This window comes from Ochotona princeps, chromosome 18 (genome assembly GCF_030435755.1).
Source record: "Ochotona princeps isolate mOchPri1 chromosome 18, mOchPri1.hap1, whole genome shotgun sequence".
Classification (NCBI taxonomy): Eukaryota; Metazoa; Chordata; class Mammalia; order Lagomorpha; family Ochotonidae; genus Ochotona; species Ochotona princeps.
The window spans coordinates 18602903-18621098 of NC_080849.1; the positions used below are offsets into that span (position 1 = coordinate 18602903).

The 18196-nt window shown below is 43.1% G+C and overlaps 1 protein-coding gene across 1 annotated transcript; it reads left to right on the forward strand.

Annotated features, from left to right (window-relative positions):
* The first annotated feature begins 451 nt into the window (after positions 1 to 451).
* On the forward strand, positions 452 to 16563 carry MEX3C (mex-3 RNA binding family member C). The gene is made up of 2 exons (XM_012931504.2): positions 452 to 1752; positions 15167 to 16563. Exons 1-2 carry the CDS (start codon positions 987 to 989, stop codon positions 16390 to 16392), a joined length of 1992 nt encoding a protein of 663 aa, XP_012786958.2. The 5' UTR covers positions 452 to 986; the 3' UTR covers positions 16393 to 16563.
* The last annotated feature ends 1633 nt before the right edge of the window (positions 16564 to 18196 follow it).

An 18196-nucleotide genomic window follows, 5' to 3' on the forward strand; every position in this document is an offset into this window, starting at 1 on the left:
AGCGAGCCAGCCCCCGGGCAGCGGGGAAGGCCCGGCGGCCACGCGGCTCAGGAAACCACCCCCGCGGGCGGACCAGGGAACACGGCCCTAGCCCCATCCTGCGGCGACTCGCCCTTAGACCCTTACCCTGACAGGACAACCTCCTCCTCAAACTGTGGAAGCGCGTCCTCCGCTCCAAGGCGGCTGACGAGACCCGACCCAAGCCGTGAGGTCTACCGGGGACTGGAGGGGCGGGGGAGAGGGGAAGCCACCCGGGAGGCAATGCGCCTGCGCGAAACCCCCGCAGGGCCAGTAGTTTCTGCGGGCTACCTCGCCTTCGCCCCGCCTCTTTTTTCCCCCGCCCCCTTACCGCGCATGTCACAAAGAGTGACAAGCAAAGCGAACAATCACAGTCCCGCACCTCGTGAATCCCAAAAGAAAGAGGAGGTGGGGTGGGGGGAGGGAGGGGACAGGACGGAAGGAGCAGGCTTGGGGGCTGGCTCGTCCCGCTCATCCAATCAGAGAGCTCAGGACCGGGGAGGGGCGGGGCTCCAGTGGTCGGGGGTGTGACTAGGGAAAAGAGTTGGAAGGAGCGGGCAGAGAGGGCGGGCTCCCGGAGATTAAAAGCAGCCAATCAGGGCGCGCCGGCTTCTTTAGGAGAGCGGCGTGGGGCGTCGCCGCCGCTGCCGCGCGCGCCGGGGGCTGGTTAAGGCCATGAAACAAAAGAAAGGCTGAGAGGGGAGCCGCTGCCACCTCCAGCAGCCCGCCCCGCCGCCGTCCCCACCCACCCACCTAGTTACCTACCTCTGCCTGCCTGCCCGCGGCCCCTCCACCCCGCCCGCTCCGGCCTGCGGGCGGACCTGGCGCGCTTCGGCCCGGCCCGCCGCCTCCCCCGAGGAAAGGTGTTTGCGCTGAGCAGGGCCCGGGCCCTGTCCGCCATGGGGCCCGCCGCCCGCCGCGCCTGACCCGGCCGCCGCCGCCGCCGCCATTGACAGCGCGGCGCCGCAATGCCGAGCGGCAGCTCCGCGGCCCTGGCCCTGGCGGCGGCCCCGGCCCCCCTGCCGCAGCCGCCCCCGCCGCCGCCGCTGCCCCCGCCCGCGGGCGGCCCGGAGCTCGAGGGGGACGGGCTGCTGCTGCGGGAGCGCCTGGCCGCGCTAGGCCTCAACGACCCCAGCCCGGCGGAGCCCGGCGCCCCGAAGACGCTCCGGGCCGCGACGGCAGCGGCGGCGGCGGCGGCGCAGAGCCAGGCCCGGCGGGCGGCAGGACTGTCTTCAGAGGAGCGGGCGCCGGTCGGCCGGCCCGCGGCCCCGGAGGCGGCGGAGCTGGAGCTGGAGGAGGACGAGGAGGAGGAGGGGGAGGAAGCGGAGCTGGACGGAGAGCTGCTGGAGGAGGAGGAGGAGGAGGAGGAGCTGGACGAGGCCGAGGAGGAGGACCGGCCGTCGCTGCTGCTGCTGTCGCCGCCCGCGGCCGCCGCCGCCTCCCAGAACCAACCGATCCCGGGCGGGCCCCTGGGCTCGGTGCTGCTGCCGGCCGCAGGCTTCGATGCGCGGGAGGCGGCGGCTGCGGCGGCAGGGGTGCTGTACGGAGGGGACGATGCCCAGGGCATGATGGCGGCGATGCTGTCCCACGCCTACGGCCCCGGCGGTTGCGGGGCGGCGGCGGCCGCGCTCAACGGGGAGCAGGCGGCCCTGCTGCGGAGGAAGAGCGTCAACACCACCGAGTGCGTGCCGGTGCCCAGCTCCGAACACGTCGCCGAGATCGTCGGCCGCCAGGGTGAGTGGCAGGGCGCGGGGCGAGAAAAGAGGGGACCCTGGGCGGAGCCGCGGGATGCCGCGACGAGTGGGTGCCAGTTCTTGGGTCGGTGCAGCCTTGCGAGCCTCGGGGAGTGGGAAGGGTCGGGGGCGTCTCGGACTGGGGAGGGTGTGCGGCCCAGGTCTTGTCAAAGCGCCCGGTGGACTTGGCACGCCCGGTTCCGACGGAGGAAGGGGCGGCAGGGGAGGCTGGCTGTGCCCAGGGGTCGTGGGAGAGGCAAGGGATGTTACAGCGGCCGCAGCCCCCCGCCCCACCCTCGGCTGTTGAGAAAACTCGACTTCCCAGAGCAGCCTAACTCCTTCGGCCTCCCTGCATTGCTCTGGAGCCCTGTTTTCAACTCCCGGAAAGGCAAGTCGATTCGATTTTAGAGCATTTGGGAGGTGCAGGACGAAGAGAAACGGGACTGTAAGGTCATGAAGGAACTTTATGCGTCGGTACAGTTTTCAGTCCATTCTCTCCCCTCGCCGGCGCACTAGCACTGCAGACTGACTCCTCCCACCGCGTGCAGACAAAGGACCTATGTCTCGGATTCCTGGAGTAGATTTGTGGAGGTGGGGGAAGGGGATGCCCGGAGCACCTCGCTGTCCCATGCGGGGTGCAGTCGCTTTTTTCCCGTTTATGAAAGGGCTGGCTATTGCCCGGTGCCGCTTTACCACACTGTGATGTAGCCGGGCTGTTGCATGCCTGTAGGCTGTTAGGTTGGAGAGCATTGTTGGGGTCAGATAGCGAGATGATGGCGCTGCTGCTTAAATGATCTCATCTTTCCCAAGTGGTCTAAGTACACATAAATAAGAGGTCTAGCAAAATAGTGGTTTCACAGATCAAAGTTGTCTCGTTTCTTTCCTGTAAGATTTTCCTAAGAAAAACCCATCAACGAGCTGGATAGAGGCAACCTGGTGATTGGCACCGGAAGGCACTGTTTAAAGCTTAGACGCCGTTCAAGTGAAAACTTTATTATTCTTGTGGCTGGTCTGGGAAATCGGTTTCATATGCCTCGTTTATTTGTGAAGAGATCTGGGATGATAGTCCAGGAGAAAACTTTTGCCCAAACAAGACAGAATTAGAACATCCAAACTTGTAGATCCAGAGTGAGTTGGCCATTCGTTTGAGAGCATTAAAGAATTGTCCTGGATCGGGCTCACACATGTTGCCTCGGGCACTGAGTTTATGGTAATTGAGTTGAGAGAGAGAGAGGTTGGTTCAGACAAACCTTCTGCCCCTAAGAAACTAATGGTTTAATAAATAAGGGAATGACATTAAACTCTTGTGAACCTGATGGCACCAGCTCTAGTGTAGCAAACGAAACAGTCCCAAGAGAACATGGATCCCAGAGAGCCCTAAAGAATGAGCAGCTTGAGTAAGGCAGGAGGGAGGCACAGTGTGAGATGACTTTGCTGGGCAGATGGGGGGGATTTCCTGGATGCTGAGGCTCTGTCAGGGGCTGGGGAGGCTGCTGCAGTGTCGGAAAACAAAGGAAAAGAACATTTGCATGCCAGCTTTGTTAAGGAACAAGACAAGGTATGTTTTGTAGATTTAGTTTAATACAAACTTTGTTCTTCGCTATTACTATACCTTTAAAATGACATAAAAAGAATCTTTAATTATGTAAACTTATCTTTATGCAGATCCACTATTCTAAGAAGTAAACTAATTAACTCCAGGTTTGTTTTGTAGTATTACATGATTTTAGTGGTTCTTTTTAGGGCTATGCTTATTGGTTAATAAGAAATGTGAATCCATTTATGTGTTGGGACATGGAGACGGAGACCAGTTGCTGACTATTAATTTTTGTGCTTGATATTTTCCCAAAGCTGACAGTAGCACTCAAAGTATGTCCTCAGCTTCTGTCTTACGAGCAGGAAGTCCTGGACTTTTCCTGTTTTGAACCATCCAGCTAGTGGGTAATTGACCCCCTTGCTACCCCCACACCCCAGCTGCTTGGTACTAAACCTGTGGAGTATTTGCTCACTCCTGCGGGGGGGAGCTGCGTCACTCCTGGTGTTCCCATCCCATAATGCCATCATCTCATCTTGAGAGCACCTGCCTGCCTTGAGTAAATAAAACAGGACAGAGCATCTCATTTTCTGCTTTACTTTGGGACAGTTAAGTTTTGATCCTTAAGAACTATCCATTTCTGCCATTTCGTTCCTTACCTAAAGTCATAATTTTGTTTGACATCAGTTAATTGGTTTTGGAAATAATTGTGTCACAGATGGAGACATTTATGACTTCAAGATTAGGACAAATGGAATTGTGAGTCACATAGACTGGCAGCACAAGTTAGATCTCCTCGGGTTCCAGCGTCTTTCACGAATACAAACCACTGTTTTTGATGGTGAGGAAAGTTGGCAGTGTTTTCCTGCGCATTTCTACAGTCGGGAAGCATAGGGCCCATTGTAAATGGGAGGACCCTGTTGGTGGTGTTATTGTTTGGCTTTCCATCTACTGTGAAATCAATGTTACTGTAAAGTAAAGCCAAGAACTAAAGACATTTGGTGATAATCAAAGAAGTTTTAGAAAATTAGCCTTGAAAATAAGTGACAGTAGTTATATAGTCATTGATACCCAGATTAAAAAGTGGATTAGACTTATTTTCAACTGGGTTCTATGTAAATATTGAATGCTATAACTTCTGTTGTGACCCAGGATTTTATGCTGATATCTGAGATGAATGTGTGGCTTGAGCTCTTTTTGTTGGTGACTTCAGTTGATGGCGTGCATGTGTTTCCTAGCCGCAAATCTATAAAACTCTCCAGCTTTGTTTTTCAGTTGTACATTCTGCCCAAAAGAAGAGCTCATGTTCCCAATATTTGGGTATTTGTGAACAGTATATATGCTTTTATATTATAAAATACATAAAAATATTAAAGAATGCAGTAAAAAAAAGGGGGGAAATAGTTTAATTTTCTTCTACACTGAAGTGGATTTTTTTGCATACTGTTCTGGCCATTTTGGAAACATTTTCTCCTCAGAATCTCTCTGCAAGCTTTAATACAACTGAAATAAGGTGTGGGTATGTGTGACCAGGAGAAAGCACACTTGATTTTGCTTTATATAAATTTCCATTTCATTGAAGAAGCATATATCATGATAAGCAGCAATTTCAGAGTGGTGCTGAAGTGCAGTGTCATTTTCTGTTGGGGAGGGGTGGTATTGGTCTTTTGATGTGTCAGGTGTGAGCCAGCGCCATCTGACCCTGCTAAGTGAACTTGCTGAGTTGTAGAACTTAGCTTTAGTTTAAACTATGTTTGACATCAAAGATAAAGTTCTTTTACTTCACAATCCCTCCTAATACTGAAGCACACTACTTTGGAAGGGTCATAGTATTTTAGGTTAAGTCTTACTTATCTGAATTTGGGGTACTGGATTTTTTGTTTGAGATGTATTTATTTAACTTGAAAGAATTACAGAGAGAGAATCTTCCATCCACTGGTTCACTTCCCAAATGGCCACAACGGCCAGAGCTGAGCTGAACCAAAGCTAGGAACCAGGAGTTTATCCTGGATCCCCCTTGTGGGGTACAGGTGCCTAGCAGGGAGGCGAAGTGGGACATGGAGCTTTCAGGACTTGAACCCATATGGGACACCAGTGCTGCAGCAGAGATTAGCCTGCACATCACGGTGCTGGCCCAGGATACTGGACTTCTAGGATACATAATTTAAATATCTATGTCCAGACTTATGAAAAATCACTCTTTTATAGTTTATTAAATTGACATGGATGTCTAAGCTTTCAAGTTTAGCTTTTCTCCGCTTTAATATTTCAATTTTGTTGATAATGGTTTGTATCCTCTGGGACATAAGGGAACAGTTCAGTTACTGTAAGTTTTGGAGATGGGTAGAAATCCAAAGATTTGCTTTCTACCCACTGTTTGCCACCATGCTAAAAATTGTCCAGGTAGCAACATCTGTAAGAATTGATACTCTTACAGAAATTCTTGTATAGGAATAGTCTCAGCAGTGTTAACGTGTTGGAATTCTACATGTTTCTCTACATCTCATCAAAGAGGCAATGTTGAATTATGAAGAAGTGTTTAACATATTTGATTTTCAATTCTGTTGGTGGTTTTTTTGTTTGTTTGTTTTACAAATTGAAGAATGTGGAAAGTTTAATGATTTAGACCCAATTAAATGCAAAATTGATCTAGAATGTTGGGGGTGGGTTAGTGGTTTTTTAAAAGATTTTATTTATTTTTGTTGGAAAGGAAATTTTACAGAGAGAAAGAGAGACAAAGATCTTCCCAGCCACTGGTTCACTCCCCAAGTGGCCGCAAGGGCCAGAACTGCGCCAGTTCAAAACCAGGAGCTTCTTCCGTGTGGATGACGTGAGTGCAGGATCCCAGGGCTTTGCGCCGTCCCCTACTGCTTTCCCAGGCCACAGGCAGGGAGCTGGATGGGAAATGGGGCCACCAAGACACGAACCGGTGCCCATATGGGATCCTGTTCATGCAAGGCAAAGCTTTAGCCACTAGGCTATTGCACCAGGCCCAGAATGTATGTTTATATGTAAAAGTACATATTGTAAACTAACCCAATTTACCTGTGGCAGTCTCTATTCAGCAATACTGGGAAGAGCCACAATGAAAAATGGTAATTCCTGGATTCTGGTACTCTGTGCTAATAATAATTGAGTTTGTGAACTTGGCTGTGTTACTTAAGCTCCCCACGCTGAAGACCTCTTGCAGCTGGATCTAGTCATATCTAAAATACTGCCAAGATTCCAGATGGTACAAAATGCACATGCGAAACTAATTGGTAAGCCATGTTACTTTGTTGAGGTAAATCTGTAATTAACTTAAAAACACACTATTCAGCATTGCTTACCTTTTATCAATATTTGCAGACAGTTTCACACATTCTTCTACAGTAAATCTAGAACAAGCTGATGACTGAATGTGTGTTCAGTACCTTACACTTTGGCTGTGGGAACAAAGAACCCTGGCATCTCGACACTGAGCCAGGGTTAAGTTCTTGTTCACAGGGGCTCTCTGTTCATTTTAGTCCTTCAGGGATGCAAGCCGAGAAAACCTGATTCCCCCAGTGCCAGAGGACAGGACGGGAGACTACCCTGTGGCACACACCGGCCTTAAATGTTACATCTGAAAGTAAGACTTACCACATCCACTCATGTTTTATTAATCAGAGTGAGTCAAGTGGCCACACCTTAATTTCAGAACGCAAGAATATACATTGTATATTGGACATCCAATAAAGAGCTGGAATAACAGTGAACATCCATGACAATTGCCATGCACTATTTTATGCATACTGTACAATTCAGTGTTGTTGCAGGAGTTCAACCAATGTAATTTCTGGCACATAGAATTTGTAATTTAGCTGATTGAAAATGAAAAAAAAATAGCTTAAAATGTTCCATAAGACAATACATGTATTTGCAGCTTTGGAAAGATAATTTTTAGAAAATTCCAAATAGATTATGGATAATTATTTTAAAACTCCATTGATCATGTAATTCTGAAGTTATTATTATTATTATTATTATTATTATTATTATTATTTACCAAAATATACTCCCAGCTAGCTCATTATATGCATACAATGATTTGAGGGTTTGCATTTTAAAAAATTAATGTATATTTATTGGAAAGGCAGATTTACACAAAAATCTCCCATCTCCTGGTTCACTCCCCAAATGGCCACAACGGCCAGAGTAGGAGCTTCTTGCAGATCCTGGGGGACCTTAACCGTTAGGCTACCGCGCTGGGCCCAGAAGCATGTTCTTGACCCCTCTCCCAAGGGCAGGGATTTTGACTTTGCACCTTGGTTGGGATGTCGCTTAGAGCACCTGCATCCGTCAGCATTCCCGAGTTTGAGGTCCAGCTAACTGCCAATGCACACCCTGCTGGGCGGCAGGTGATGGCCCAAGTATTTGGTTTCCTGCCTACCCACATGGGGAAACCACGATGGAGTTCCAGGCTCCTGGCTTTACCGTTGTGGCCATTTGGGGAGTGACCAGTGAATGAAAGATCTCTTTCCAAAAAAAATAAGTAAAAAAAAAAATTAAGAGCTACAGGAAGGACATTTGGAGAAAATGTTATTTCTGTATTTTGTGTCGGGGATATATTGCATTCTTAAATGGCATCAAAAATACTGAATTGTGTGCATCAGAAACTTTTGCTGGGATCTATCTGATATCATTATTTGGAGATGTGATACTGACATTGAGTTCATGTAAAGGGAAAGGAGTTTTTGACTAGTCTTTCTAGACTTTCAAGGGGAAAGGAACCTTATTTTATATAAAATCATTAAGAAATGTATCACTCATTAATTGTAATATATCATGAAATATGAAATAATATGCTTTTAGGAATTAGAGAATAGTGAAAGGAATATGGAATTAAGATGATCTGTCTGAGATTAGATTTTTATAGCTGACAAATCTTGAGCAGTTCAGTTGAGCTCTTTCCTGCCCTTCCCAAAACACTCTATTATGATGATTAAATAGTCTTTACAAAAATAAGTAAAAGCTACCTTCTACTGAATAACAAGCATTTTTTATAATCATTTTAATGCAATATTTACTCCTTGCAACTATTCAGTGAAGAAAATATCTCTTATCATAGTTGCTCATGAATGAAAGAAAGGTAGAAATTTAGTACTCTGCTAAGTTCACAGAGCTGGCTAGGTGTATCTATCTAAAATCTGTCCCCAGCCATTACTCCACCAACCCTTCCCTTGAAGTCTGACTAGGTAAGTGCACATGAAATGTGATACTGTCAAGGTATTGGCTAAGACTGCAATTCTCATCTGAGGCTCATGGTCTCACCCACACCTGCTGGATATAGACAAAATTCATCTCCTTGGGTTTGTAACATGAAGGTCTCCTCCTCTTTCTAGTCTGAACTGCTAAAGGCCACCTATAGTTGCTTGGTATAGAATCACTCAAGGCAATTCACAGCATAGTCAACTTTCTTCCATGTTAACCAGAACACCTCCCTGGCTTTCTCTTCTGAAATCAGGTGAAGGACTCGAGAGGAGAGCAGACCTACCCAGATGATGTAAATCATCTCCCTGTTAGAGCAAACTTGGACTATAATTTCAACTATAAAACCCATCCCAGGGCACCTCCACATTATTTGATTGACTGAAAGATAATTGTGAACACTAGGTACAAGTGCTGTACCTGAGACGACAGTTGTGATTGTTGGCTCCATGTGCTTTCATTTTTTTGTGTGTAATGATGGATTTATCGCATATGGTTCATATCACTGTTCTGGTTCTTTTATTACAAACACATCCTTTGTATGTTTTGTAAATCTAGAAAGTCACCTTTAAGATGATCTAGTGTAGAGGTTTTCAACTTTCCTTACTATAACCCACAAAAAAATTTTTTTTAATTATTTATTTTTAATTTGAAGGGCAGATTTTACGGAGGGGAGAGAAAGTAATATCTTCCATTCCCTGGTTCACTCACCAAATGGCTGCAACATCCATAGCTGAGCTGATCCAAAGCAAAAAGCCAGTAGCTCCTTCCCAGTCTCCCACGTGTGTTCAGTGGCCCAAGGTCTCAGGCCTTACAGGGAGCTGAATCAGAATAATTTATAAGAAAAACTGTTGAAAGAAAATGAAGAAACAGGAAAAAAAACATTACTGCAAAGTGCTAAATTTCAGAAGTGGATTTGGCGTGTCTTTTCCCATTGATTCAGGGCAAAAAGTGTTATTGTTATGAGATTTATTAAAATAAAAAAGACTGATAACACTATTTTCATATTTTTGTTTATTTGCACAACTTTTAAACCAGATTACTGGTTAAAATCCAGTAGTATACAATTTATGAGGTGAAAAGATTTTCAAAGGAAAACAAATGTAATAACCAGTGCTGTGAAATGCAGAAGAAAGGTTTTGTTTTGTTTTCTTGTGTTTTTTGCTTTTTTTTAAGAAAACCCCTTTAAAATGTTAATCTTGTAAAAATATATGTATTTGGAATTTTATTTTTAATATACAATATTACAAAGTGAAAATATAGATTGTCCTCAGATTTGGAGTTTTCAGATAGGGCTATAGCGGTGGTTTTGATTCTTTTAGATGTCTCATAAAATGAGACTTATATATGTTAATGTATAATAAAACAAGATTATTTTCCATTTGAAACTTTGGGTTAGTTTAAAAATGCTTCTGTATTCTTTGTTGATATTGTGCCACGGCAAACCTTTAGTGCAGAGTTTTTATTGAACTAAACTGCCATGTTAACCAAGAGATGCATAAATCTTTTATTCTTAATATTTGTAATTTAAATAAATTGATATATGAAAAAAAAAGAAGTGGAGCAGCTGGTACTCGGAACTGGTGCCATGTAAAATGCCAGCGCTAGCAGGTGGCAAATTAACTTGCTATGCCACTACACCAGCCCCTTTTTTTTCCTTATTTTCACTTATTTGAGAGACTGAGCTAGTTGATTCCTGATCTGGGCTAGTCTAGAAGCTGGGAACTCAGTCCAGGTCTCCTGGGGCTGTGGTAGGGACCCAGACATTTCAGCCATGGCCTGCTGCTACCCAGAATCCGCATTAGCAGGAAGCTGGAATCAAGAGTAGAGCTTGGTATTGGATATCTGTTCTGTTTTTTAAATGTTGATTACAACTCACTGACTTGATATTGCAGTTCACAGTTTGACAAGCACTGAATGTTAAGCCACAGTGGCTTAACAGGCTAATCTTACACATGCTAAGTGTCAACATCCCAAATGGGCACAAGTTCCAGTCACAGCTGCTCCACTTTTTATCCAGCTTCCTACTTATGGCCTGAAAAAATTCAGTGGAGGTGGCTTGAATCCTTGGGCTCCTGCACCCATTTGGGAAACCCAGAAGAAGCCCATGACTTCAGATCAGCTCAGCTGTAGCTGTTGCTGCCATTTGGGGAGTAAACGGGGGATAGAATGTGGCTCGCTCGCTCTCCTTCTCTCTGTATGTCTGCCTTTCAAATAAAAATGAATGCTTTTTTTTTTTTTTTAAAGGCACTGAATGTGCCATCATTCCAAATCCTTCTCTTGCTTTTACCTCTACCAGCAACAGACGGCCTCCTTTCTCGCAGCAGTGATATACAAGGGAAATGGGTCCTTACACCAGCTGCAAGTTGGATGCTTTCTGGAATTGACTTCCCAATCAAGATAAAATTCACAGCTGTGAATATATTAGTGTTGTTGAAGTTCCTGACCTGTATCCACTCTGTCCTAGCTTTCTGCCCATTGATCACCTTGCATACAGATCAATATATGTTCATTTTTATATGTGTTCATTTTATAAGTGTTCATCCTTAGAGTTTAGTTAAAAATCTTGTTCAACGTGGAGATTATGAAAATTCTCCCTGCTGTTCATGTCAGTTAAAACAATCTCAGTGATACTGGCCAAAATTTTTTGTTTATGTTTTCTCTTTTCCAATTTGATCATTTTGTTGAAATTTGTTCTTAAAAAGTAGAAACATAATAGTATGTCCCCCCTTTACCACAAGCACCCCCAAAGCAGCCAGTGTTTGAGTGTTATAATACTCTCCTACGGCTGATTCAACCTTATGGTACACCAAACAACACATGACATCATTTTGCACCTGTTGCAAGTATTCCTACAAGATGAGTAAAACAGGATTGTAGGGCACAAGGTAATTGTGGCAGATATTTCAGTCTGGCCGCCAGAAATGATAGTTTATACTCTTACTAACTGAATGTGGGGGGACTTGACAATATTTTTGGTAGAAAATGATAGTTAAATTCCTGTGAAAATAAGAATCTTCATCATAACCATTTGTGTGTTTACTTTTCTGTGAGGTTTTAACTTTTTGAGCTTTTAGTATTTGTTGGGGGGCTAGATTTTTTTTTTTAATTTATTTATTTCTATATGAAAGGCAGATTTAGAGACAAAGGGACAGGTCTTCCATCTTGTTCACTCCCTAAAAGACCTTAATGACCAAAACTGAGCTGATCTGAAGCCAGGAACTTTGGGTACATGGGCCCAATCACCCAAGCCATCCCCTTCTCCCTTCCCAAGCCACAAACAGGAAACCCTATCAGAAATGGAGTAGCTGGGGCACAAACTGGACCCATACTGGGATGCCAGTGGTAGCAGGCAAAGGATTAGTGTGCTGAGCCACAGGACCTGCCCATAGCACAGGCCTTGTGGCATGGCAGGCAGAACTGCTGCTTGCGACAATGACATCCCGTATGCGCACCAGTTTGTGTCGGCTGCTCTGCATTAATGTCATGGGAAAAGCAGTGAAAGATGGCCCAAGTGCTTGGGCACTCCACGCCCACAGAGGAGACTGCAGTGAAACTCCAGGCTCCATTCTGGCCCTGCCCTGGCTGTTACTGCCATTTGAGCTGGCTGTTACTGCCATTTGAGGAGTGAACCAACACAGGGAAGTTCTCTCTATAATTCTTTCAAGATAACTAAATAAATTTTTAGAAAGAATAACCACTTGATTTATAAATATTTTGATTTTCCTACTTTATTTTTGATGACTTACTGGAAGCAGTGTTTTAGAAGAACAGTTAAATTCATTGTACTTTTATGACTTCTGAATTTCATGTCACTTTGAGATTACTGGAAAGGCAAAACAGATTTACAGAGAAAAGGAGATACAGAAAGATCTTTCATTCACTGATTCATTCACCAAATGGCCACAATAGCCAAAGCTGAGCTTATGCAAAGCAAGGAGCCGGGAGCTTCTTCTGGGTCTACCATGCAAATACAGGGTCCCAAGGCTTTGGGCTGTCCTCTACTGTTTTCCCAAGCCATAAACAAGGATCTGGATGGGAAGTGGAGCAGCTGTGGCATGAACCAGCACCCATAAAAGATACTGGTGCTTGCAGGAGGAGGATTAGTCGGTTGAGCCATCCTGCTGCACCACCCCTCAACACACTATAACTTTTAATGATGAATTTGCTTTTCATGTAGTCCTGTCAGTTTTTGCTTTCCATGTTTTTTGTGGCTATGTTGTGATGTTGAATATTCCAGTATATGGTTGAGTCCCAATCCATTTTCCCTGCTAATGTATAAGTAGTGGAAGTAGTGATGACCTAAGCGCACAGGTTCGTGCCACCTATGTGGGAAACCCAGGTGGGGTTTCTGACTCCTGGCTTAGCTTGGCCCAGCCCTGTTTATTGAGAGTATCTGGCGAATGATCCAACAGATGGTAGATTGGTAGATTCATATTCTCTCTCTCTCTCTCTCTCTCTCTCTCTCTCTCTCTCTCTCTCACTCTCACTCTCTGTGACTCTGCCTTTCAAATAAATACATTTTAAAAATATAAGTAAAACACTATCAAGATTGTGCCCAACTTTAGAATGTATTTCTATTTTGGAAATATGTGTTGTTAGAATTCGGGATGTATAATTGTTCGTACAGTGTTATGATTGGTGAAGTTATGTATTCCCAAACTGAATTTAGGACACAGTGTTTAAAAAGGTTCTGTAGATTCAGGAGAAAAGAAGGACTTTCCTGTGTACTTATATGATGATTTTAATGGATTATTTCTTATTTTCATTAATAATCTGTAAAACCTAAGCCTGTGACCATGTTGGGTGATAGGCCTGTCTCCTGACTTTGTCCCCTATTTTAGAGGTGGTCCAAACTGGAAATCTCTTTCCTGTGACCATTTATTAGTGCCAGTTATAGGCCATATAGTGTCCTGTGTACCTTTGAAGCATACTGCTGTGGCTAAAACCAGTATAAGACTGGCACATTTAGAATAGAAGCACATTTGGAGATCTGGAAGCAAGGAAGCCTAGATTCCCATAGGAGGTTACCAACCAGAGCATTCTGCAGAGTTCAAGGAGAGGGAGGAAGGGGAAGTGATTTTATGAAGCTGGAGAGGCAGTTCAGATACTGAAGAGCGAGCCATGTGTACTGTGCTGTTTGGACTTTATCCTTGTGGTAAAACACAACTGATAAAGCTCTCTATGCAAAGAAGTGATTGTATGGTTTATGCTTTATCTAGAAAATACCATCTGACAAAAGTATAGAAAATTGATTGAAATAAGAAGACTGGAGGAAGGAAATCTATTTAGTATGGAATGGGAAACTTTGCTGCAGTCATGCAGACTAGAATTATTTACTCATAAACTTTGGGATTTTAACATATGGTCCATTTAGTGGAGAGAAAAGTATGAAGGGGAAATTTAAGGAAAAGAAACAAATTGTCTCCAATAAGACCTAGATTCTTTATTTTGAGGAACCTAGGTATAGCATGATATGTTTATGAAAACAGATCTGTTCTGGCAAGCTTCATGTTAAGATCTTTGAAAAGCATAACTCTAGAGTTTTATGGCTTAATTGTTTATTTTACTGATAACTGATGGTTCTGCACATGGTTCAAGTTGGGAATTATGAAAAGTTACATATTTTCAAGGATGTTTTACTTAATACTAAATATACCTAGGATTTTGGGACAAAACCTGTATTCCATGTAGTTTGAGAAACTTGTTCTTTCAAATGGAAAAATTCTTCACAACAGATAAAAGAATCATTGTATTACATTTTTAATCTATACGCAGTTCAGATTTTTAACCCCAAGCTACCCCTTTTTTACTGAAATTCAAAGACATTCAGCTTGCCTTTGATGGAAACACATTGTCTCATATTTTTCACTATTGTGTGTTAGCATGAGTACATGTAAACAAAATGGAAAAAAACAGTTGACCCTAAGTAAGTAAATTAAGTAGAATTCAACTGGTAAGAGCAGAAGTGAGAAGCCACAAGCATTATCTCAATTGAGTTTTCAGAAGCAAAAGTAAAAGTTAAAATGGGAAACAATTAAGTGAAAGTCACAGTGCTTCTGTGATATTGTCAAAGATGAGATGCTTGAAATAACACAAGTGCCACAGACTTTGAAGTCAGATTGAATTTAATTCTGGCATCATCATTTATTAGCTGTGTAAACTTTGACAAGTTATACAGATTTTCTGAGCTCCAATTTCTTATCGGTAAAAGGAGGGTAAAAATCTGGTTCTTAAAATTATTGTATAAACAAAATAGGTATTATGTTCCTCACATTGTACTATTAGGTTTTGCCTTTGCCATTAAACTCTAAAAAGTGATAAATTATGAGAGCTGTGAAAAATCAAACCCATTCATGATGTAGCTTATGTATAAAGACTACTTTATGGATCATTTGCATTGACAGATGAGAAGAGGAAGAAAGGAATAAGCCTGACTCCTGAGTTTAAGACCTGCCAGTAGCAATACTGTCTCGTCCTACAATAAAGACTGCCAGAGTATGAGCATTAGTGGGGATTTGGAAAGTTTAATAAAATAAAAACTGCCCACTCATTGCCAGAGTTTTAGCTGGAGAGAAGCTTTCTGTGTTTTGTCTCTAAAAATACTGCTGAAGTAAATGTTGATTCTTACGAAATGTTTTCTTTCTAACAGGTTGTAAAATTAAAGCACTGAGAGCCAAGACAAACACGTATATCAAGACACCTGTTCGTGGTGAAGAGCCCATTTTTGTTGTCACTGGACGGAAAGAAGATGTTGCCATGGCCAAAAGAGAAATCCTCTCAGCTGCAGAACACTTCTCCATGATTCGTGCATCTCGAAACAAAAATGGCCCTGCCCTGGGAGGGTTGTCCTGTAGTCCTAATCTGCCTGGGCAGACCACTGTTCAAGTCAGGGTCCCCTATCGTGTGGTGGGGCTAGTGGTTGGACCCAAAGGAGCAACTATTAAAAGAATTCAGCAGCAAACCCACACCTACATCGTAACTCCAAGCAGAGATAAGGAGCCTGTCTTCGAGGTGACGGGAATGCCAGAAAATGTAGACCGAGCCCGGGAAGAAATAGAAATGCATATTGCCATGCGCACAGGAAACTATATAGAGCTCAATGAAGAGAATGATTTCCATTACAATGGTACCGATGTAAGCTTTGAAGGTGGCACTCTTGGCTCTGCGTGGCTCTCCTCCAATCCAGTTCCTCCTAGTCGTGCAAGAATGATATCTAATTATCGAAATGATAGCTCCAGTTCTCTAGGAAGTGGTTCCACAGATTCCTACTTTGGAAGCAATAGGCTGGCTGACTTCAGTCCGACAAGCCCATTTAGCACAGGAAACTTCTGGTTTGGAGACACACTACCATCTGTGGGCTCAGAAGATCTTGCAGTCGACTCTCCTGCATTTGACTCTTTACCAACATCTGCTCAAACTATCTGGACTCCATTTGAACCAGTTAACCCACTCTCTAGCTTTGGGAGTGATCCTTCTGGTAACATGAAGACTCAGCGTAGAGGAAGTCAGCCATCTACTCCTCGTCTGTCTCCTACATTTCCTGAGAGCATAGAACACCCACTTGCTCGGAGGGTTAGGAGCGACCCACCTAGTACAGGCAACCATGTTGGCCTTCCAATATACATCCCTGCTTTTTCTAATGGTACCAATAGTTACTCCTCTTCCAATGGTGGTTCCACCTCTAGCTCACCTCCAGAATCAAGAAGAAAGCACGACTGTGTGATTTGCTTTGAGAATGAAGTTATTGCTGCCCTTGTTCCATGTGGCCACAACCTCTTCTGCATGGAATGTGCCAACAAGATCTGTGAAAAGAGAACGCCATCATGTCCAGTTTGCCAGACAGCTGTTACTCAGGCAATCCAAATTCACTCTTAACTATATATATATAGATAAATACTATATCTCTATATGGACTCGTAAAGGCATGGGTATAATGGTACCCCCCAGTAAACTTCCTAATGAATTCTTATGACTGTTATCAGGCTTTATTGGGATTAGGCTAAAGTTGTTAGTAAACTTATAAAAGGCTGCTATGGTAACACTAAACCTAAGTGGTCTCTTGTCTGTTAGTTTGGTTTGAATTATTAATACTGTCCTGTAGACCCAGAGACATAGCTTGAATAAGAATTGCTAAAGCTGAAGTTCAACTTGGCTGAGTGAAGATCGTAGGTTTTGTGAGAAAAATGTATACATCTGAGATTTTAAGCATTGGGTCCCAAAGCCTAACCGCATTAAGAGTTTATGGAGGGTACTTGGCATTACAGATGATTCAGACACTTCCAGTGCTGCCTTCTTTACACTGCCAGTTTTGACAAAACAGGTTTGTTTGTTTTTTATTTTACAACAACTTATGCCTAATTCTGCAGGATTGCAAGGAATTTTTTAATGCATTGTGATTAATAGGGCTGATGGCAGTTTACTAGATCACTGGTTATAATTTGGGACAAAAACTGTTACATTGACCTTCATCTCGCCAGAGAGCTCAGTGGGTGATCAGCGGATCAGGAATGCAGTTGTCTCAGTTGTGAGTTCCTACCCATTGCCTCCCATAGGGAATGTGGAAATGGCCACCTGAGTTTTCCCATTTCAGGAAGGACTTTGGAATGCATCTATATTGGCTAATCACTGAGGATGCGAACATTCCATTCATTAGTCTGATCAAGCTATTAATTAATTTTTAGACTAGATCAAAATGTGAAACATTTTATGTTCAGTTCATATTTGTCTTGCACATTATAAATACATTTTTATTTTTTCATAATTTAGGTGTGGGGGGGATAATAATGCCCTTGGCATAATTTACAAAAGCAGCTGTGACAACTTCCAATCAGTTTACTTCATTTCAAAACTATTTCCAATCACAAGGAAAGATTTCTTTAAAATACGCTTGTACATTTCACCTGTGGATGTCTGTTATTTCATCCTCAGTATGTTCCCAAATCTGTGCTGGCATTGAAAGGACAAACATTATACTGGTGGGTTTTTCTACTAATTATTTTTTGAAGCATTATTTTTCCCAACACAAAAGAGCTTTTTTTCTCAGTATAACAAAAAAATTGAAATCCTATGTGTATTCAATAGTAAATAGACAAATTTTATTTTTTATTTCCACTTGAAGAGTTACATTTCGTATAAAAGTTTACAAATAACGGTTTTTATTTTGATTTTTTCAGTATATAAAAAAAGTTGCCTTGATGGCATATTATGATGTAATGCTAATTGCTTGTAGGATAGTTAAATGTCAGTATTGAAACCTAATCTCTAGCTGCCGTCTTGTAGATATGAACGAATGTTCACCAAGCATGTATTTTGTATTTTGTTGCGTTGTACACTGCAACTAATAAGCCAAGGAACCTACATATATTAGGTGCGTGTACTGTTTCTAAAACCACAAACTAAGAATGATAAATTATCAATATAGTTTAGTATTTGCTAATTTTACTACACTCTTTTGTTATGTATATGTAGGGAAGTCATAGGGATTATAAATTCAATTTGAGTAAAGTTTAAAACCATATATTTTATGATAAAGGGCCTTTAACTTAAGATGGCCAAAGCACTGATATTATATATTTGCTGTAAAGAGAATTATAAGAGTTTTATTTTTCTGATATTAAAAGTTACTTAATAAAGACTTGTTTCCATTAACTTGAATGTACTCGCCTTGGTGTTTTTCATA

Bases quoted from the DNA above. Each gene is read 5' to 3' on its own strand.
- MEX3C (XM_012931504.2), top strand. From the start codon at position 987: ATGCCGAGCGGCAGCTCCGCGGCCCTGGCCCTGGCGGCGGCCCCGGCC. The intron at 1,753-15,166 runs GTGAGTGGCAGG...TCTTTCTAACAG, and splicing joins CGAGATCGTCGGCCGCCAGG to GTTGTAAAATTAAAGCACTG.